Genomic DNA, 23313 nt, shown 5'->3' with positions numbered 1-23313 from the left:
GAACCCTACTTCAGACCCATAAATTTTCTTCTATTATAAAAGAAGCACTCTTTATGTGAAAAGATCTTTATTTGAAAATACGAGAATATAGCAGATAAAATGTGTCAGTACCCTCAGAGGTTAAGGTTAGCAGCCTTTCTGCCACATGCTAATTCTTCATGAACTCCCAATAGCTGGACTGAATGACCTTTAAATGCAGCTGTAAGGTCTCATAGTGTAAGTCTCTGTTGATCCCAGTGACAAAATTAAATTAGGTTCCATTTAAAAATTAAAATAATTTTATTATTTTATTATTTCTTCTTTTCCAGAAGAACTAGCTCCCAAAACTGTATCCAGAACTCACCTGTCTAACATCTTAAGTTAAATACCTTATATATTTACATCATTATAATCAATATTTTTGGACAACCACAGTATGAGAAACTTAACCTTGGGTAGCTTTCCCCATTATGAAATCAAGGGAAATACCATATTTTTGCTCTCTTCATAAATAGAAAATGACCAAACATTACACTTTATTTATGTTTAATGATTTACAAAGAATATTCAATAATCAGAACTCACCATTTGCAATACTGTACATTAAATTATAATATAACCCCTGCTACAAAAGCTATCTATGCTGACCCAAGATTAAAACTGTCTCTAGTTTAAATAAGAAATTACAAAAAAAAAAAAAAAATTAGAAAGTGGTCTTCCAAGTGCTGAAAATCTAGAAGAATTCTCCAACATCTGCTCTCTTATCTCGACATTTGCTTCGAGCTTTCGTTCGAGCTTTGAAGGCTGCAGAGTTATACAGGTGCTGAAACGAAGGAAAGGAAAACACATGCGACACGCGGATCACTAAAGCTTAAGATACTCTAATAAAGGAAAGGATGAATAAAAATCAAAAAGGAGAGAAATGAGCTAACTCAACCTTCTCAATATTTTAAGTGTTTATAAAACACACAAAAAGAACAAGAGGGAAAATTAACATAATAGATGATAGCTATTCTGTATTAAGAAAAAATATTAATCAAATATGCAAAATACCAAGAAAATTCCAACAAAATGTTTTTAAAAATGCATCAACACTTAATCTGATCAAAGAAAAAACAAATCATGAACACAATATCCAAAATACCCAATTAATTAAAATAGTAAAGTTCCATCTTAATGCCAATTAAACTAAAAAATTTTTTTAAATCATAAAACTCAATGCTGTCAAATATGTATTAGCTACGTGCCTTCATTCATTACTAGAAATAATTAAAAATGATAGAATAACTTTAGAAGGTAATTTGGCAGTACATATCAAAAAGTCATAATCTGGCCCTGTATTCCCATGTGAAGATTTCTTCTGAGAAAAAATTCAAAACAGAAATATATGTAAAGATAATATTAAAATACCCAATAATCAATTATATGATCATAAAAATGATTAACTGTAAAGAATCTATAAAAATATAATTAAGCACTTCAGGGGCACCTGGGTGGCACAGTTGGTTAAGCTCCAATTCTTGGTTTCAGCTCAGGTCATGATCTCAGGGTTGTGCCCACACTGGGCTCCGTGCTCAGCAAGGAATCTGCTTGAGATTTTCTGCCTCTGCCCCTCCCCCAACTTGCACACTTATACACTCTCTCTCTCCCAAAAATAAAATCTTAAAAAAAAATTAGATATATACATGTATGATTAAGCACTTCACACCCACTAGTATAACTATAATTTAAAACAAAACAAAACCAAAAAAGCTAGAATAACAAGTGTTGATAAGGATATAGAAATTGAAACTCTCATACACTACTGGTGGGAATCATTCAGTCCCTGCAGAAAACAGTTCGGCCGTTCCTTAAAAAATTAAACACAGAACTACCATATGACCCAGCAACTCCGTTCCTAGGTATATACCTAAAAGAACAGAGAATAGGTGCCCTAACAAAAACCTGTACACAAATGTTCATAGCAGCACTATTCACAATGGCCAAAAAGTGGAAACAAGCTAAATGTCCATCAATGGATGACAGGATAATCACGTGGTATATCCACACAATGGAGTATTATTCGGCCACAAAAAGGACTGAAATACTGGTATGTGCTAGAACATGGATGATACTTGGCAACATAATGCTGAATGAAAAAAGCCACACAATAGGTCACACATTATGAGTCTATTTATATGAAATACCCGGAATAGGTAAATGCAGAGAGAGAAAGCACACGAGTGGCTGCCAGCAGCTGGGATGGGGGCGGGGGGAGCGGAGTTGGGGGGAAAATGGGAAGTGAATGCTTAAAAGGTATGTTTCCTTCTGAGATGATGAAAATATTTTTAAACTAGACAGAGAGTTGTACAACATTGTAATTGTACTAAATGCCCTGGTTTATACACTTTAAAATAGTTTATCTTACATGAATTTTACCTCAGTAAAAACCTAAAAATATAATTAAGGATTTTTGAAGTGTTACGTGAAATTATAAGGAATGTTACAAACTCTCTGAGCACATGTTTCCTTAACTTGCAAAATGAATCTGGTACTTTAAGTAAGTTTAGTTATCTGATACAAAAGAAGCACTATGTAAATATTTATTCTTTAATATAAGAAGTTAACAGAATAAAAGAAAACAAAAAAGGATTTTTTCTATGTTAATGGGATTATGGACAAAATTATTCATTACAACCCCTCCATACTCTAAATACAGTGAAGTTTCTACTTTTTTTTTTTTTTAAAGATTTTATATTTATTTATTTGACAGAGAGAAAGTAGCAGAGGTAGAAGAAGCAGATTCCTCACCAATCAGGGAGCCCGATGCAGGGCTCAATCCCAGGACCCTGGGATCATGACCTGAGTCGAAGGCAGACACTAAACCAACTGAGCCACCCAGGCGCCCCAGTTTCTACAATTTTAATACAGCAGTTGTATCTGAAACAGCATGAGGCACTAGAGGCCCACAGACTCCACTAAATACCTATCGCCTGGTAGAATCAAAGCTTCGGCTCTGCTTTTCTTCAATGCATTTAGTTCTGAAGAGAACAAAAACAAAACCTACCCTTTCAAAACGAGAAATCTTCATTGTTTTAAGTGTTGCGGCATCAAGCATCACCGGGGGTCCAAGTTCAAACACATTACGAAGGAATTCATTTGACTTTGGTAAAATAGAAGAGTAGTATTATTATTAAATATCAGCTCTTTTTTATTACATAAAGTGAAACCTAATTAACAGAAGTTATGTGGAGCTTATAAATAAGAACTTAGGTCACTTATTTTCTGTTTCTCTTTGTAAGACTAAATTGTTTCAAATGCCTTGAATACAGTAAAGTTAAAACAGTGCTCTACCGAATTTAGAGATGTTTCACTGGATTTATACAATACAGAAAGAACAGCTTCATATTTAATTCCACTTTAAAAAATAAATGTAATAAATAAATAAAATGCAGTTTTGTATCATGCTGAAAGCATTCTGCACATCCACTTACTTCAAAAGCCCATTCAGTGAACTACATTCAAAACCGCTCCCTAATTTAAAAGCGAACACACAGAAAAGAGATCACTCACTCACCTGCAAATGATACTGCATCCCCGATCCAAGAACTTCCTTAAAGGTGTCATAGGTATGTTTTTTGACCCAGCAATCGATATACATTCGTTCAGGGCCAAATTTAACAGTTTCTGTTGGAAAATCCCGTTCCTAGACAACAGAAGAACCAAAATTTTAAGAGGAATTAAGATGGCTTAAAGAGATCCTACATAAATACAATTTCTAAATAGACACATTTACATGCTGAGGTAAGAAAGTATGGCTTAAATTGATACTGCCATTCCTGAGATGTGAATAGACTAGAAAGTACTATCCTAATATAAGGGTGTAGAACTTGTCTAGTTGTCGTAGACTTGGCACAACTGAGTTCGGATAAATACTACTGGCAAAACCACATTGTTGTGAATGTCTTTAAATTTCAGTAGCACTCAGTTATCTGTACTGGTCTACAAATGGGGGGTGAGGTGGGGAGGGAAGAGGAGGAGGTTGCAAGACAAGTCAAAGATAAGATGCCCCCAAATATGAGTGGTGGAACTGAGGGGAAGCAGGTGTCAAAGGAAGATAAATGGGGTAGGACCAGCACCTAGAGCGCTCTAAGGGTCTAAGAGCAGGCTTACTAAGAAAATGGGAGCGGGTGCGCCTGGGTGGCTCAGTTGGTTAAGCATCTGCCTTTAGCTCACGTTGTGATCCTGGGGTCCTGGGATGGAGCCCGACATCAGGCTCCCTGCTCAGAGGGGAGTCTGCTTTTCCCGCTCCTTCTCCCTCAACTCATGTGCGTGCTCTCTCTTTCTCTCTCACTCTCAGATAAATAAAATCTTAAAAAAAAAAAAATAAAACAGAAAGAAAGAAAACGAGAGGGAATAACTGAGTTTAAGACTTCAGAGATGGAACAATTTTGCCAGAAGACAATTTCTAAAGTATAAGCGTGGGAGAGAATCAAGTGAATGGAAATAAAGGAAATGGAAGTAAAGATCACTGGAACAAATACAGGATAGGGTTTTCCAAATGCACAGAGGAGTCAGCCAGAATAGGGGCAGAACTTGGGATGTAAAAAACTGGCCACTCCATTGTTTGATGAATCATGACTATGGAAGAGTGATCAGGAAGGGACGGAGACAGAAGAGAGGAGGAGATGGAACTTGACCACTCCAATCGTCTTCCCCACACCTACCCAGCCCCCTTCTTTCTCAGCAGACACAGTATATAATGTGGAAGAGAAAAGAACATGAACTCTAGACTTACATGGGTGTGCCACTCACTAGCTTGTCATTAGGCAAGTAATTTAAACCCCCTTTGGGTCTGTTTCCCTACCTGTCAAATTGGGGTTTTCCATCCCTCCCACAGAGTTATTCAAAGTATAAGATAAAGCCTGTCTATGAAACACATACAGTAGCTGGTCTGCTACAACAGCTCAAAAAAACCCACAGGGTTCTACTATTTCAGCCTTCCTTATTTCAGAAAACACTGAGACACCAGGAAAGAACTCCCTCTAAACTCATCTGCATCCTTACCTACTCCTCTCCTAAATCTCTTCAGTTCAAGGCAAATCATGCTGTTTACATCATACTCCCAATCTTTCATTTATATTTTCAAATGCTCCCTTCTCCACAGGTTCCTTCTCCCATAAACCGCATCCAGCATCTTACACAAGACACCATAACGCACCCTCCCACAGTCCGATGATCAACTCTCTTCCCCTTCCAATTACAAGCAAGTTTTTATCATTATTTTTTAAGGTTTTATTTATTTGACAGGGAGAGAGACAGACAGCGAGACAGGGAACAAAAGCAGGGGGAGTGGGAGAGGAAGAAGCAAGTTCCCAGTGGAGCAGGGAGCCTGACGCGAAGGCAGATGCTTAATGACTGAGCCACCCAGGTGCCCCTACAACCAAGCTTTTAAAAAGAACAGTCAAGACACACCATCTTCACTTCTTCACTTCCCATTCACTTTTCAATCCACCCCAATCGAGCTTTTCTGCCATCATTCTACTAAAGCTGCACTTGTAAAGGTCATCCACCAAAGAGCTAACTGACAAATCCAATGGACACTTTGACTCTCTCTCACTTGCCCTATCTGCAGCACTTGGCCCCGCTGAAACACAGCACAGTACAGTGGGTTCCAATTCCAGCTTTGCTACTTACTGTTCTTTACTATGCCTTTAGTCTCCGTTTTTCCTTAAGAAGAATTCTGCTGCTTAACTGTTGTAATGGAACTGAAATAAGAAAACTGTATGTCAAGGTACCTAACATCTAAATGCTTGCTGATTTAAGAAATACATGAGCTTAAAAGACTCCTGAATGAAAAGAAATGACAGGCAGCAACAAGTACACCTAAAATAAAGAATTCTCCTCTGTAGCAGTTTAACAACCTCCATCCATCAAGGGTCTTTTAGAGAAAGCTGCATTCCAGTGAATGCAAAGAAACAGGAACACTTAGCAAGGCTGTGAGGCCAGACCTTTCTCTGGCAGGCACACTGAAGCAGAGCTGGAGCACACGGAAGCCAGCCAAAGGGCAGGGGAGGAACAGAAATCCTGAGATGGAGAGTAGAGGGTGTTTAAGGCCTAGGAGGGAGGGCGCCACAGATCAGAATTATGAGGCAAGGAAAGGGCTTTTACTTTCAGTACTGCTGTGCCAGAGTGACAGGCACACGAGAGACCCGTCAGGGCTCGTATACACTGAGATGTGGCTTGTGTCTTTCTCAGGAGAATCAACACTGTGTGCGATGGCTGGCTTACGCCGAGTGGTCTGTCGACAGGGTCTGCTCAGATCCTGCTGACTCTTAAAATCTATTATCCAGAGAGGATGCATCCAGACAGAAAATATGATGTTAGGTCTAATCCAGAAAACCCACAACATGCCATTATCTTATCTTTGGAGGCAACATTATCCAAACAGAGTAGTTTGTAGTTGAAGATTTCACTTATTTATTTGAGAGAGAGAGAAAGAGAGAGAGCGAGCCTGAGTAGGGTGGGGGGCAGAGGGAGAAGCAGACTCCCCGCTGAGCAGGGAGCCCGATACGGGACTCGATCCCAGGACCACAAGAGAGCATGACCTGAGCCAAAGGCAGAAGCTTAACCGACAGAGTCACCCAGGTGTCCCAGAGTAGTTTGCAGTTATTCAAGAAAATGGCTTAATATGGGGATACCGCCACACTAAAATTGTGAGACCAAAAGAATCAACTGTTAATACAGATGTCTGCTCAAGTTTCAGGATTTTGTTGTGTTTTAGATTATAAAAACCAGAGTAAATATAAAATATTACAATAATGCAATTACAGTTGGCATTAACCACAATGTTCAGATCCCAGATCTCTATACTAATTTATACCCTAGGTTCTACTTAGATTAAAATGGAGAAAGTAGTTCTTAAGCAGGCTATGTATGAGAATCACTGGAACATTTCAAAACTGGACCTGAATGGGGTCTTAGCATCTTTATTTTTTTAAATTCCCATTCTAAATTTTCATATACATGTCAAGTTGATGACTCTTTGGTAACATACTTACTCTTAAATGAACTACCTATCAGATAGCAAGAACCTGAGATATTTATTCTTTATATCCAAGAAATATTTCTTACCTGGCCAACCAAAAAAAAAAACAAAAAAGGACTTTGGTATTCTCCACAGTAAAATTGCCCTTATACTACACTTCCTTTTAACCATGCATTCTATTCCAAATCCCTGAAGTTTCTAAATCAATTTATTTGCCAGGCAGATTCAAACAGGCTAGAAGACTATAGAAGGTACTCAAGCATCAGATGATTTTAAACCCTTATTTAAACGCTGCATTTTGTTATTTCAGTTTTTAGCACCTAGGCTTCCCAGGGAGAATACAAAAGTCTTTGTTTAAAAGTACTGACAGAGGGGCCCCTGGGTGGCTCAGTCGTTAAGCGTCTGCCTTCGGCTCAGGGCGTGATCCCCGCATTCTGGGATCGAGCCCCACATCGGGCTCCTCCGCTGGGAGCCTGCTTCTTCCTCTCCTACTCCCCCTGCCTGTGTTCCCTCTCTCGCTGGCTGTCTCTCTCTGTCAAATAAATAAAATGTTTAAAAATAAATAAATAAAAAAAAGTACTGACGGGCAGGCAATAATTTACCATTCACAAAAAACACTGTACTAAATACATATGTGCTAAGCACCATTGCTTAAATGATGGCAAGTGCAACAAAGTGAAATATGCTTTCGTAACTATGAAATCTTCATATTTTTTAGCCTAAAAAAAAGTAACTCTATGCATCAGAATTAAATTTCCCTTTGTTTAAAAAAAAAAAGTCATCTTTATGTATGTTGTTAAAAACGAGGCTTAAAAGGAGGAAACTGTTTTGATCAAAAGTGAAGTTCAATCAAAAAAATGACCCAATCATACGGGTTAGCCTAAAACAATCTCATTTCAAATGAGTAGCAGGCGCCTGGCTGGCTGAGTCGGTGGAGCATACAACTCTTGATCTTGGGGTCATGAGTACAAGCCCCAAAGTAGGCGTGGAGTCTACTTTAAAAAAAAAAGACCTACCTCCACTGCCCTCAGGATATCTCTGAACACCGAACGCTGCTTTCTCTTGTCCACTTTGGCACGGTGCTTGTTTCCATCTGTAGCCAAAGCCCTAAGCATCTGAGTCAAAGAGTCCATGTCTTCGTAAAAAAAGTCCTAGTCAGGAAAAGCAATTTTGTTTTAGTTTGTTATTGGGTCCCCCCCACCCCCCGCCAACCTTTCCTAGTGCTAACAAAGAACGGTCCACTTTGGAAAATACCCAGCAGGGGTAAAAAACGCACCACAAATCTCTGAGCTCTTTAGAGATCTTGGCGCACAGGCACACATTAACACATTCATAATATCATGCAGAAGTTTTAACCCAGAAATGCTGACAAGACGATATACTACCACTACAGTTAACACTCCCCTTCCAAGTACATCCAAATACATTCAACAAATACTTACTGTGCTCCTACCATATTCAAGACATTCCTGGGACTTCAAAGAAGTTCAGTGAAAGTGAGATACCACAAATACCAACACAGCTTCTATCCTTTGGCTCTCAGTCCCCAAAGCACACAACCCCAGAATTCCAAATATTCTTATTCCAAAAGTACAAGCTAACAGTAATGCCTAAAGCACCTAATTTCTAATATACTGGCCATATTTCAAATAAGCAATAAAGCATTTAAATCAGGGACACAACTCGAGTAATTAAATTACTCAAGCTAAGAAGATATTTTAATCCCTTTTGAAGAGAAGCCATGAAATGTATTACTATTTGCCATTACCTTGATTTGACTCTCCTCCAACAAAAAATTATCCAGCCCAGTAATCTATCAACAGTGCAGAGGTTGAGAAATCCCACTGTAATTGACCTCTGCAATCAGTAAAACTCAATCTAGTTTATAGTCTGAATCACTGAGCTCAATATAGTAGTAGCTTGGAAAAATAAATGTTAAATATTGTAAGGAAATGTCTCCATAACGTCTTTGGGCATTAAAGAGAAAGAAAATGTAAAACATAAAAATAGTCCATTAATAGCTTCCAAAAGCCAATTTACTGCAGTTTAGGATAAGTCGACAGTAAAACTATACACCCAGGGACAAATGGGCTCTTGGAGGTACAAATAAACACCTTAACTCCTATCAATAATAAAAATAGCATAGCCATTATCACACAAGGGTGTGTGTGTCTGTCAGTCTGTCTCTTTCTTGTAGCACTTCCCATGTCAGGTTAGGTGGGAGATAAAAAAGGAAGAACTGGGGAAGGTCTGTCTACGCTATATATATTTTGGTATGTTTTCCTGAGTCAGCACATTATGTGGCTCCCAAGATCTGTAACTCTGCCCAGTAAATAGTCTTTGTCTTATTATAGGTTATCCTAGAGAGCCCCTAAAAGGCCACTACTAAAAGATCACTGCCAGAAGGGGGAGGTAATCCTCACTTTAATGAACAGTTACAGTAATAGCTACTACCTTCAACTGCATCCGTCTTAGGTTCTCAACAACCCTATGAGATAGTTACTATTTTATTCTCCATTTTAAAGATACTGATACTGAGGCACAGAGAAGTTGCCCAACATTATCCAACTAGTAAGGGTGGACAAGAGATCTGAACCTGGGAGTGTGGCACAGAGTGCACTCTTACCTGTTTGGTTATACAGCAAACATGCATAATAAACCACACACAGCTCTCACAAACAATTCCAAATTCTTCGTGTCAACTTATAATTATGTTAGCAAAAGGCTCTGAATATTTCAATGCCATGAATGCTACCAAAACCCAATTTAAATCAGCCTATGTATTCATCAACACATGGTTTAATTAATTTTTTGAACACTCTTTAACTAACCCAACCGCAACCACACACTCGCAACTTTCAAAAAGCTTACTTAACAAAAATAGCAAACAAAACACTAGGTATTGTTTTGTAACCAGGTCATTTTTGTCCTTAAACAAGGACTTATCCAAACATGTTTAATTTGATCTGAGTTCTCCTAGCTATCTCATACGACTTATTAAATCCAGAGAACACAGATATATGGGCAACAATAAACGTTTACAAAATTTTTAAAAAATTCAACAAGTATAATTTAAACTGCATTATTATTTTACTTTTAAGATACACTTCAAAGGAAAAAGAAAAGAAATTACCATTTTTAGCCCATAGAAGAACAGAAGATTAAAAAACTGGGACATCTGGCTTCTGTGCCTTGAGGTTAAAGAGCCATTAACTAGCTCAATAAAATTAAATTGATTGCTAAACTAGAGTCCAATTTCTCACATAAGTAGATTCATTCGTTACTGAAAGCATTAATAACTTCTTTCCATTCCTACCCTGCTATCCTTTAAAGAAAAGGGGAGAGGCTGGGGGAAGCCTAAAAAAGACACTTCCCAGGTATTTTTAACACAGGACTAGAATGGAATTATACACTGTTAAATAACATATTTAATTTCAGAAAAAGTTTCATGCCAGAAATATAGTCTTTGTTCTTACATTAAAAAGCAGCTAATGAGAAACCCAAGGTTCACTATAAGGGATACAAACCAGGATGACCAAATGTCCCAGTTAGCCTGAGAGGAGAGGTGTCTTGGAACACAGACCTTTCAGTGCTAACCCTGCAACAGAACCAGGCAAACCATTAAGGTTGGTCACCTATCACAAACTCAAACACCTTTGAGAGTCAAATTGAGGTAACAAACATCCATGGACAGACAGTGGGTGGGGAACTGCAAAGCACATATCCCAGTCTCAAGGGCCATGTTTGCTTTCAGCTTTGGCTTAGAGAAGTTAAACAGTGACTAAACTCATCTGATCTCTAAACCTATGTCGACTGAGTATTCCACCCATTTGTCTGACATTTATTATAATGCATCCATGCCTGAATCACCTTAATGTGCCCTGTGTCTGAGAAATCCAAGCAGATCCACACAGGCTATAGTAGATAACTCTCTCCATGAGTAATAGCGTCCCTAAACTTGAGTTCTATAGATAGCAAGAGATAAACGTAATAAACTACACTCAAATGTTGCTCTACCAACCCCTACCGGTTTACACTCTTAAAATTTTTACCACCACTGCCAAGAAGCAGGGCAATCAATCACCTGATTCTCAAGCTGGCCATACTCCAAAGTTATCATCCAATTCTTAATTACGAAGATAATGGTAGAATAATGATCCTTGCGACACAATCTTTTTCCTCTATTCATCAGATACTTACACTCTCCATCCCTCTGGCCAATTCAAACATAAGTGCCAAAGATTCACCAGCAGCTATTCTCATGTTGACATCATCAGAAGAGAGGAGGCTTGGAAGCTTATAGAAATGCCTAAAAAACAGTTAGTCATTACTGTGTGAACACAACCAATTATGTCAATAAATGTTGTTTTTATAAAATATGAAACTAAAAGTACATACATCTCAAGCTTTTTCTTCACTTCATTGATTGGGCATATGGTCAATAATAATGTCCATGCGAGAAGAGAGCTGATATGAAGCACTGTATTAGGGGTGCTGCAAATAACATTAGTGTCTTTCTCTTTGAGATAGGACTTGGTGAAGATATTTTCCAAACATTCCAGAGTTGAATACAGCTCCTAATGCATAAGAACATGAAATAAGGTAACCACCCTAAATTTGAATTGTACAAATAAGTGGAGTCAAGGGCTTTCTACTTACAGTAATGTCATCTGTAGCAATAAAACAACAAACACCAAAGCAAGTTGCACACTAAAAAAAAAGAAAAAAAGTAAATATAGACATTAATGTTTGTAATTTTCTTATTATTTCCGTGTTTTCCTGCTTTTATAATTCAATGTGAAAATTCTCTCAACTACAAGACTACGTTGGTCCCAAGCATAGAATAAAAAGAGAGGGGGCACTTGGGTGGCTCAGTAGGTTAAGTGTCTGCTTTCAGCTCAGGTCTTGGTCCCAGGGTCCTGTGACAGAGATTGTGCTTCTGCCTCTCCCTCTGCACAGCTCCCTCCCTGCTCATGCTCTCTCTCTCACTCTTAAATAAATAAAAATCTTTAAATAATAATAATAATAATAATAATAATAAAAAAGAATATAGGATCAAGAGTTAAGGGAAGTGGGTTTCAGCCCAAGCTGTGTGTGCTACCAAACTGACAGTACAACTTTAGAGAAGTTACTCAGTATCTCCCAGGTTTTCCTTCTTTAATCCAACAGACCCTTTTTAAACTTCCAACTCCAACTCAAAGACAGAGATGAAGTTTGCATACTGGAGATAAAGAAGCCTACTCTATTAAAAACCTTTAAAACACATTAAGTTTGCTATAGGCTTTTAAGCGTTTAAAACCATTTATATTCATCTTTTTATGAAGACTCTACTATGAAAACTTCTAAAAGAAATCAGTTTCCAAGAAATAAGCACACCAGGAGCAGAAATCTAAAATTTCAATAACTGTCCTCAAACTTGCCACCAGAAGAAGGGTCTCATTAATTCGAACTTCACTTTTTTCCGCATATGATGAAAACCGGTCAGGAATCCTTTTGTTTGGCGGGGGGCGGGGGGGGGAGGCTAAATAAGTGATGACACTACAAGACTATCACCGTGTAAGTTACCTAATAAGATGGAGCTCAGAATACAAAATTTATATACAATCTGCTTTCAATATAAACAGGAGCCATTAATTTTCAGAACACTGTCTAAAAAAATCATATAAAAACAATTTATAATCTGTGAGATTTTTTTATTCTCCATTTCCCTTTTCTCCATGTTTTCACTAAAATCCTCTCATGTTGTTCTAAGTGCCACTAAAGCATGAAGTTGTTAAAGTCACCATTCACACGCCCAAGTTCCTGGTATCGTGAGGACATTTGTGGCATTAATCTGCTTGGTGTCACTATTTTATCTTCATTATTTCATCCCAGTAAAAACTGGACATTGTTAAAATTAAAAAGTAGTCTAGGCATTATTCTCAATAAAGGAAACTTTCAATCTGTAATCCCTCATCCCAAACAAGCAGCAGAGGCAAAGTCACATCTCTCCTTTTGAAGCCTCTAAGAGAAAAAAGGTAGCTTAACAATTAGAACTACCCACATTCCCTCTGCTAATATAAGGACTGTCAAGTACTCTTTTTAATTCACCGCAAGCATCAAACGTACTTAAAAAAAAAAAAAAAAACACGACAACATACACACATGCAACAAAAATACCTCTAGTCCTGCATGATTTAAAAGTTGCATGAAAATCCAAAAGAGGGGATAAAAATGCAAACAGCAAAAGCTCAATTAGCTATTTTGGGATTACGAACTGCTAGAGGGCAAGAGATTCCTATAAAGTCACCAAAATTCTCTTTCTTTGCCTCTGGGGAAACAGCTTAACTATTCCCAGCCTCCATATAGTTGGTAAACCAAGAAAATGGCCATTAAAGTGATGTGTTCTGGCCTGGGCATCTGTCTTCTTTCTTTCCCCATCTTTCCCCATAGCTGCCATACGGAGGACCTAAAGGTAGGACAGTGCTGCAGGATGCGCACCCAGGGACTCTGCCAACTTACAGTGATATAAGAAATAAACTTTTATTAAGCCACTAAGATTTCAGGGTTTATCTGATACAAAGATCAGTGTCATCTATTTTAAGTAATACTAAAGAGAAAGCTAATGTGAAAAGCCGGTATTAAAAGTATTAAAAAGTTTCAAACTTGAACTGGTTTCTTATTAAGAAAACAGCTTAAGATTCAAATCTAAAATTAAATTCTTAAGATCCATTAAGATTCTTAAGATCCATTAAGAGTCAAATCCACTTTCCAAACCCAGAAAGATGTTTGTGAGAATCACTTTAAACGCACCAAAAACAAACAAAAAACCCCACAATCTAAAGTCAAGGGTCATGAGTGATAATCACCAAACAATTAGAGAATGAAAAGTTTTTCAAACCTCATGACATGACTAGATGAGTATCTCCCAAGTTACAGATTCCTACACCTAACCAAATCCACCCATGGAAATAAAGCATTTCGCTTTTTCATAAGGACTTGTAGGCCACAGCAGCCAAAGTTTTTTAAAAATACCTACTACGTTTCTTAGAATAAAAAGTAACCACCCAATAAACACTGTCTAGATCATTTAAGTTCCAACCAAAATTATTCTTTAGTCATCCTAAATAACTCAAGATAGTATTTCCTATCAGCACGTGACCTTTGATTTCAAAGATGTAGAGATATGTTCTAGCTGGGATGTTCTATGGTATCTCAGAAAATTTAAGAAAGCACTTGTCCTATGAAGTCTGCTCACTCAAACTAAAAGACAAATGTAAGTAAAACGTTAATTAAAAACCTACTATTTTAAAAAATGTAACCTTCCTAGATCATTCATCAGAGTATCTGGATGTCATGCCTAGATAGATTTATAAATTAAAAAATCATATACTTACGGTTTGCCTGGCCTGGATACTAGCTGTTCCATCACAAATTATTTTCTTTAGGATTGGTCCAAGAGTTTTTAAAACCTCTTCACTTTCAATTCCAGGGCCCAACTGAATACAAAGAACAGATGCTAATGCTGCAGCCGCACGCTGCTCATCACTCTTACCTGTGAGAAAAGCAAAGGTATGACCCTGAACAATTATTTTGAGAGGACTTATTAAGACAGCGATTTCCCAAATTTGTACAATTCCAAAATATTATCTACCATTTACAAAACCCCATAATATGTTCTAAGCTTTGACCTGAGCTACAAACCTAGTGAGCTCAAACTCTGGAAACCGACCTCACTCAAATTCTAGATCCACCACTTATTAGCTAATGACTTACAACTCTTACTCTCAAAACGTATTTCCTCAGCAGTGAAATGGAAATTAACATCTGTCTTAAGGGAGCACTGTAACAATTCAGCAAAATAACGTGTTTCAAGCTGACCTGACCTTCCAGATCTTTCATGTACTCACAGAACAGTGCTCAGGTAGCCTCTGAATTAGTCTCTCAAGCATTTCAGATGTACAGCCCATGAGATAAACTAAACCTTCAAGGTTTCCCCCTCCCGATTTTTTTTTTTAAATAAACAACGGATTTAAAGTAAAGGATTTTTGGGGCACCTGGGTGGCTCTGCTGGTTAAGCATCTGACCCTTGATTTCGGCTCGGTCTTGATCTCGGGGTTGTGAGATCCAGCCCTGCATCTGGCTCCGCACTCAGAGTGGAGTCTGCCTGCCCCTCCCCACCCTGCTTACATGTGCATGCTCTTTCGAATAAATAAAATCTTTAAAAATAAATAAATAAAGGATTCTTTAAAACCATACGAAAACTGTAGACACCAAATTATTACCTGACAAATTAAAAATCTATAAAATAAGCAGATTGGAATGGAATTCTTAAAGGTCATCTAATTCAACTACCATTATAGGCAAGTTTCAATGTAAACACCTCTTTCAAAGCCTTTGTAATATCTCAAAAAAGCTGGCTCTGCTATCAACTATACCACTAAGAAAGTTACATAACCTTAGACCAATCTCACATTTCCTATGCCTTTACTCTGAACAATGAAAGAGATGGAATGGATGAAAGGTTTCCAAACACCTATTCATGACAAAGCTTTCACCTGAGGTAAAGTGAGAAAAACAAGGACATAAAGGTAATAAGCTCATTCAATTTAAAAGAGCATGTGTGCTTCCCACATTCCTGGTGCTAGAAATATTTTGTTAATAAAGACCTAATGACAGAAGGTCATTATTCTCACAGTGTTCTTACTTGGCAAAATAATTAAGATGGCAGCCCCAGATCTTTTTAATTCTGGTGGTTCCTAAAACTGAAGTCTGGTAATATTAGACTTAATCTTTTAAGTTCTCTCTTCATTCTTAAAAGTTCTATGATTATAATATGACTTCCAGAATCTCTATTACAAAGTTCTAGAATTCAAATATTCCAAGGGATATCCTGAAAAATGACGTCAGCCACAGCTATGATTGAGGTTTTAAAGAATTACAAGGGAAAATGAGCTATGTGATTATACTTTTTCAACTTCAGGAAAATGAAGTAGGATGGCTTTTTTAATAATAACTTTTGTTAAAATCTGACACAAGCTTTCAAGACTTTCTTATACGTGAGAATGGCAATCACATCTTCCAATATAAACAAGGCTGACAATCCTCCACAATCCTAGTTTCAAGCTGTTTATTACATAAACAAAAACAAAGCTTCTAACAGGTCTCATTTTGAACATGAATAAGCATGGTGTATTCCTTGACAATTGTAAAGTTAAAAGAGTGAACCAGTTTTCCATTTCCATTAATAAATATTACTGCAAAGAAGGTAGCAAATTCCTTTTTAGTTCTGTGCCTGACTCAAAAATACATTACCTTTTTTCAGGCAGCGTTCAATGCTGTCAGTCAAAGTCATTCTTCTTTCCAGAATGAATTCATAAAGCATTTTTGAAGCCAGTGCATTTTTAATACCTTCAAGAGCTGCCTGCCTTGTCTTCGCACTATTCAAAACAAATCAGAAGATCCATTTGAAGTGTACCACAGGTCAATGACTTATAAAAACTTCACTATCTCTCTCTCAATTTCTCTTTACATTTTTCACGTCTGCAACAAAATTAGTGGACAAGAGGCTTAAAGCAGGGGCGCCTGGGTGGCTCAGTCATTGAGCGTCTGCCTTCGGCTCAGGGCATGATCCCAGCGTTCTGGGATTAAGCCCCACATTGGGCTCCTCTGCTGGGGGCCTGCTTCTTCCTCTCCCACTCCCCTTGCTTGTGTTCCCTCTCTCGCTGGCTGTCTCTCTCTCTGTCAAATAAATAAAATCTTTATAAAAAAAAAAGAGGCTTAAAGCAAAGTTTAGCTGTTCTTTTCAGCTGAAGATTAACTTTTAATCCAACAAATCCATTTCAATTGTAATCAAATACAGTTATATGCTATTATGCTATAATAATAACGAATCTTAGTCAATCTAAATTCTAGTGGCATGCTCCTATCTACATTAAAAGCACAAAGGAACAAGAAACATTAAAAGATCCAATGTAAACAAATAAGGCTTTAAAAAAAATACTGTTAAATCAGAGAACTGCATGTAATGCACATAGTGGGTGATCAGAATCACACAGAACAAACAAAGTTTCCAGTATCTCCTACCTCTTATCCAGGGTCAAATCAATGAATCCCTTCAATTTGTACTCTAAGTCTTCTTGAGTTCCTTCTTCATCAAGGACTTCTGGTCCTAAGGAATAATATAAACTAACCATTATAATTTAAGTAGGAAAAAAAGCAGATAGGAAACAGTAATAGTGTGCCTTAGCTGTTAAGAATTCTTATACCTAAAACACCCTTTTATCTAAAGTTGCAAATTTAAATTTAAAACTCATACCATCTTCGGCAAAACTGGAAGGATCGCTGTAACCACTGCAATGGCTCATTGTTTCAATCGATGCATCCTCATCACTGAAAGGTTGAACATTTCGATGCTGGCCACCTATTAGGTAAAAAAGGGTGGAAGCAGATGACTGTGTTGCCATACGCTCAAAAATTTAACTTGGGAATTTTTACATTTACTTAGGAGAAATCCAGTAATAAAAACCCAACCTTATTTAAAAGGGGTGATTATGCTACAAAAGAACATAAATATTCTAAAATAAGTCAATTCACCTGTTTTTCAGACCACCAACTATTTACAATATACATCAACTTCAGAAATATATCAAAAACTGGTATTGTGGTTGAAAAAAGTACTTCCAAACATGACTTCAAATCATGAAGATAATGAAAATAGATCCAGAAATAGAATATGAAATTATAGGTCATAATAATAAGAAAAGTATATTTTTCAAGGAGAATGACTGAGCTTGGCAAACATAAACATGGTAAATGGGTTAATTTTTAAGTTACACACCATATGTGAAGAATTAAGACATTAAGAGATGGTAGTTTTAAAGATAACTTGAATTAAGGGGGGGGGGAAAGGAGGGGCGCCTGGGTGGCTCAGTCGATTAAGCATCCAATTCTTGATTTCAGCTCAGGTCATGATCTCAAGGTCACGGGATCAAGCCCCATTTGGGCTCTGGGCTCAGCACAGAGTCCACTTGAGATTCTCTCTCCCTCAGCCCCTCCCCCTGCACATATACACACTCTCTCTCAAACAAATAAATAAAATCTTTATTTAAAAAAAAAGGGGGGGAGTGAGTAAAATAGAAATTGTGGTTTTTGATCTAGTATAATAGCCTGTCAGATAATTCACCTTTAAAAGAAAGGTTAACATATCCAACAGTTTTAAAACATCAGGGCTGTTACTAAACAATAAAATATTTTTTTTAAGATTTTATTTTTTGAGTAATCTCTAAACTCAACTTGGAGCTTGAACTCACAACCCCAAGATCAAGAATCGTATGCTCTACCAACTAAGCCACCCAAGCACTCCAAAATAAAATCTTTTTTAAAACAGAATCTTTCTTCAAATTAATTTAAAAAATAAATCCACAGTTATGTTTTGTTTTGCAGAGATTTAATAAAAGCACTGCTCAGTCACGAATTACACTGAGCACTGAGTTAAAGTTAAGTCTCAAATTCGGCCCCAAAAGTGACTTTGTCACCTGATTCACCTTTGAGCCCAAGTTCCCTTATCAGTAAAATCAAAGATTGCATCAAACATCACCAGGTGCTTATGTTCAAGACATTCATGGCACTTATTACCTTAAGAAGAGTTTTTCTTTTTTTTTTAATCCTCTAAGGTTTAAGCTTGCTAAGTTTAGTTTTTTGGGGCTATTTTTTATAGAGGTTTTTTTTTTTAATCAAAATAGAATTTGGCTGATTTTTTAAATCAACACCAGGGGGCAAGCAGCCTTTATATTTGCTTGCTTTCCCAAAGAATAACTTTGCCAATCAAAGTAGGAAAACATAAAGAATAAGCTATGAAGCCAGGATACCAGAACATATTAATCAGAGTGCTTAGGGCAGGAATAAACAAATAAACCAAGACCTATGACATCATACTCTATTTCTGGATCTATCTACATTGTCTTCATGATTTGAAGTCATGGGAATAGTTGAGAGTCATCTGATTATTATTAATACATATTCACAAGTCAATTCATATTTTTTACTTTTCATATTCAGTTTCCTTCTAAACTGCCCAGAAGAGTATACCTATACAGCTCTTACTCAGCTTTCTCTAAGTTTCAATCAGTTTCTAAGACTCCAGGAAAGAGAGGTTAAACAAACAAAAACCAACAAATCAAGAAAAAGAACGCTGTATGAATGCCTGATATCTAGATCAAGCTTACCCACCAGGCAATCCCAAGTAATATTAATTAGGTGGCACTCTACACACATAAAGTCCTTATATCTTAGGGGGTTTACTTACTAACAAGGTTTTGTTCTTTCATAAAAAATTCTCTTTAAGTGCAATGAAAAGTATGCACACTTGTCAATTTTATCAGCTTTCTAGAACCTTCCACTAACTTAAACGAGAAAGAATTTAAATGGAAAATCAATTAAAGTGGTAGGAAAGTTGGTTAGCTTTTGATTGTACATATTAAGATCTCATTTGAATCCCATCTCTTTCTAGACGTCATTTTAAAATACCAATAAAGTAAATGGCTCGTAAGTACAAGTTTTTGACAACTTTCCATCTCTTCTACTCAGTTATTACTTATTCATTTATTTAATAAGTAATACATTCATGTGGAACCAAATTAAGGTTTTAAAAAAGTAAATCCCTCCGCATACCCCACTCACCAGAAGTAAGCACAGTTAACAAATTGTCGTGTAAATTTCCGAAGATATTCAAAGCCTGTACAGTTTTATAAACTAACAGAAGTCTTTTCCATTTGTTTAAATATGCTAAAATTCAGTGTTGAATTTACCTTTTCTAGTGAAAATTAAACAACAACAACAGCAACAAAGCTGATGAGAGATGAGTAAAGAGCCTCGAGATAAACTGAGAGTCAATCCGCCACTACCACCTGAGGTTAGTCGCTTAGCACCAGGAAGAAGGGAAACTTCGGAAGGAAATTTCGGAGCTTCTAATAAAGGTTCGTTTGTGATTCGAGGAAACCATTAGTAACATCGTTACAATTTTTAAAATGACTTTGGCTTGCTGCTTCACCACCATTTGTTCCACCAACAAAAGGTAAAACTGAAAGTAGAATAAAATGAATAAGGACCTCCCAGACAATTCAAATTTATTTCAGAGGAGGAAAAGCTGAAATACAGAAAAGAACAGAGGTATCCCCTATTCACACAGAGTAATCAGATGCAACAATAAACTAATTTTGTATTTTATATATTGATCAAGAATGAATTTCGTGAATATTGAGGGCATACAATCAAAATAAAGAGCGATATAAACAAAAGAAAAAAACTGCCAACTATAATAATTCATTCCTACTGTCAATTACTCAAATGTTTAATTCAGGAACAAAAGTTTTCATGCTGCTATAAATTCTACAGGAAAGCGTTTTAAATTCCAGTTTCCAATTTTCTTTAACAAGAAAACCGGACTATTCATTAATGAACAAAGGCATATCATTCCGAGCGTCGGATTAGCAATTGTGTTGACAAATACATAATGGCTAGTAGCAGTTCCGATGGGATAAAGTCTGAGAATTCCAATGTATAACTTCAAAATCTCGACCAAAAAAAATCACTAAATGAGATTATTTCACCCAGTTTAACTTAATACTTAAGTTTAGTGGTGTCTCATAGGACTTTCTGCTTTGAAGTCCTTTTTTCTTAACCCTATAGTTGGTACTAGAGAACCATTAGTTCATCCAAGCACCTATACATCCAGGAAAAGCTTCAACTTTGCAGTGAGCATACAAAAAAAATCTAAACTTTTGGTCTATTGTACCCTGAGTTCTTCACCACCTCGCCCATCCCTGCCTCAGGGCACAGAACCTATAGAACGCAGCACAAAGGAGACCGCGGTTTCTGTCCCGGGGAGAAGGAGGTCGCCTGGACCGTCCCGCCGCAGGGGAAGCGGGGGCGCGGGATTTCTGCAGGAGCCAGTTAGGAGTAGGAATAGAGCCTTGGCTGGGACAGTGGCCCCGAGCCTCCTACGCCTCCGCCCAGCCAAGTGGACACGCGGGATGCCTAAGAAGGCAACAGAAAGGGATGCCACACGGGCGCCTCTGCGTCACCCCGGGCCCACAGAGCAAGGGCCGGGCCTCGTGACGCAAGAGCCGGGCCAAACCCGCCGGACCTTTGGCATACTCGAGAACTCCACGTTGGAGTCGGTGGGTCAAAGGCGACCACTGACAGCAAGACGCAAACCCTATCTCGGGCCCACCCTCCGTCAGGGTGAGCTCTGAAGAGCAAGCACCAGGTTCTGAGAACAGTGCCTCTCCCGCCCAGCAATCCGTCACCCCACCGGGATCCACTCTCAGGCCCTAGAACCTATTCGCAAACCCCCCACCCCCAAGGCCGGTGCCCAAGAGCTCGGTTCGCAAGCCAGATCCAAATCGCGCGAGGTACTGACCCCAGGGCACGCTGGGAATTGTAGTTCGCCAGCAAAGCAAAGCTCCCGGCCGACACATATACCCAGAGGGATGAAACTACAAATCCCACGATGCCCAAAGAGAAGAGACTCGCTAGCCCGGCCGGCAACTGGGATGCCGGCGGCGGGGATACCCCTTTACCTGCTGTCGCCGCCGTCGCTGCAGCTGCCCCTGAGCCGCTGCCACCACTGCCACCGCGGTGGGGAGTGTTCCGCTTCTTATTCTTCGGCATCGTGGGACGCCCGGTGCCGCCTAAACTCGGAGCTTAGCGAGGATCAGCCGATGGAGCTGCACTTTTTACTCGTGCGTCTGTGCGGCGGGCGGCTAAGAGGCGAGTCTTCGGCTAACAACAGAGGCGAGAAGCGGCGGGGGTACGAGTGGGCGGTGGCAGCAGCAGAAATCTCCGTGAAGAGCTGTGATCGGAAACGATACATGTTTCTCTCTAGCGCGGGAGCTAAGGCGGGGCGGGCTGGGCCACGACGCCTTAAGTAGCAAGACCGCCGCCTGTCGTCACCATCTGTGGGCGGGACTCGAACTCTCACTAGCCAATCGCTATAGATCTCCCCACTAGAGTCTTACCTCCGGCGGCCGACGGATGCTGACTACCAATCCCATGTCGTAAATCTTCAAGTAGCGCCCAGGGAGCAACGCTTCGCTGCCGCACTGATTTCTGGGAAATGTAGTAAGGCTTGGTGGGGAAGTTCTCCTATCTCCTCCCAACGGGCTTTTCTGCGCGCTTGCCTCCCTACTCGTGACCCCTCCCCTGTTTCCCAGCGGCCCCGCCTCGGAATAGACTAGAGTTGTTCCCGGGCGATGAGCAATGGAGCGAGTATGCTTGATGACCACGGCCAGCTTCCAACCGGGAGCTACGCAATCAGCTTAGCTCATCTTTACCTCGCGCCTCGCGTTCTTCTGTTTAACCTTTCCCCCGCTTCCGTGCAGCCTCGGCCCAAGCACAGCCATGCCCCACCTCGCTAACACCTCAAGTTGAATTAGTTTAGCGATCACCAATATCTGTAATTGAGCTGTGGTTCGCGGTTATGTGCTCCCCTAATCTTAGTCCTGTAGTTCGTGTATTTCTCCTATTATAGACTAGAAAGATCTGGCGATTCAGTGTCACAGGAATCACATTTCTACGCAAGAATGAGTGAGTCCTTTGACAATTTTACCTGCCAGTTAAGAGGTCAATCTGGGATAAGAGTTGGTTTCTGAGAATTTAACAGCTGATAAAACAAAATAAACTATAAATACCAATATCGCAGTGTTTTTTATTTTCCAAGGCGCTCTTAGATATGTCTTCCTTGTTACATTAGTTATATATTTAGGACCTGTCATTAGGTTCATGTATTATGCTTATGATAGCCCAAACTCACTGACTCACCTCAGTGTAAGTGACTCATCCCCTACTCCACCTCTCTCCTGGGCTCCTTCTCTTATTTTCAGAGGCCTGTAGCACATTTCCACCTGAATGTGCCACCAGCACCTCAATCCAATATTGCTAAAACGAACTGTTTCCCTTTCCTGTGCCCTTTGTGTGTTCACAGTACTACTATTCTCCCATATGTTCAAATTTCAAAAACTCAACTTCATACATGGTTCCCCGCTCTCTTTAGTGCCTCCCAAAACGATCAGTTTTACAATAAAACTCAAAATTCATGTCCTATCCTCTAGTTACACATAGCCTCAGTTCAAACCTGGACACTTTAAGGGATCTTCCAGTCTTGTCACCAAGGTTTCATGCATGATAATGCTGCCAGGTTTATTTATGATTCCCTATTTTACTAATTCACTACTTTAATAGTTCGTCAAAAACATTCCTTGTTTCCATTACCAATGATCAATGCCAACCCTCATAGCCTGGCTTGGACTCCCTTTCCAGCTCCATCT

General features: G+C 38.7%; 2 protein-coding genes across 2 annotated transcripts; both read right to left on the bottom strand.

The window, feature by feature from the left end:
• Positions 1-50: 50 nt before the first annotated feature.
• Positions 51-21928, bottom strand: IFRD1 (interferon related developmental regulator 1). The gene is made up of 12 exons (XM_026509593.4): positions 21568-21928; positions 17304-17408; positions 17072-17156; positions 16301-16425; positions 14383-14540; positions 11666-11716; positions 11405-11583; positions 11207-11315; positions 8023-8157; positions 3536-3664; positions 3026-3121; positions 51-802 (listed from the first exon to the last, which is right to left on the bottom strand). Exons 1-12 carry the CDS (start codon positions 21656-21658, stop codon positions 713-715), a joined length of 1353 nt encoding a protein of 450 aa, XP_026365378.1. The 5' UTR covers positions 21659-21928; the 3' UTR covers positions 51-712.
• LOC130542051 (uncharacterized) lies at positions 21702-21860 on the bottom strand. Its single transcript, XM_057304231.1, has one exon. It carries the CDS (start codon positions 21858-21860, stop codon positions 21702-21704), a length of 159 nt encoding a protein of 52 aa, XP_057160214.1.
• Positions 21929-23313: the final 1385 nt, after the last annotated feature.

This window comes from Ursus arctos, unplaced genomic scaffold (assembly GCF_023065955.2).
Source record: "Ursus arctos isolate Adak ecotype North America unplaced genomic scaffold, UrsArc2.0 scaffold_3, whole genome shotgun sequence".
Classification (NCBI taxonomy): domain Eukaryota; kingdom Metazoa; phylum Chordata; class Mammalia; order Carnivora; family Ursidae; genus Ursus; species Ursus arctos.
This window is presented reverse-complemented; position numbering and strand designations above follow the sequence as displayed.

What these genes read in the sequence shown, in the direction of transcription:
- IFRD1 (XM_026509593.4), bottom strand. Translation starts at nt 21,658, where the DNA reads ATGCCGAAGAATAAGAAGCGGAACACTCCCCACCGCGGTGGCAGTGGT. An exon ending in AGCGACGGCGGCGACAGCAG is followed by an intron (nt 17,409 to 21,567) that starts GTAAAGGGGTAT and finishes TTTACCTAATAG; the next exon opens with GTGGCCAGCATCGAAATGTT. An exon ending in GTGAAGAAAAAGCTTGAGAT is followed by an intron (nt 11,316 to 11,404) that starts GTATGTACTTTT and finishes ACTGTTTTTTAG; the next exon opens with GCATTTCTATAAGCTTCCAA.
- LOC130542051 (XM_057304231.1), bottom strand. Translation starts at nt 21,860, where the DNA reads ATGTATCGTTTCCGATCACAGCTCTTCACGGAGATTTCTGCTGCTGCC.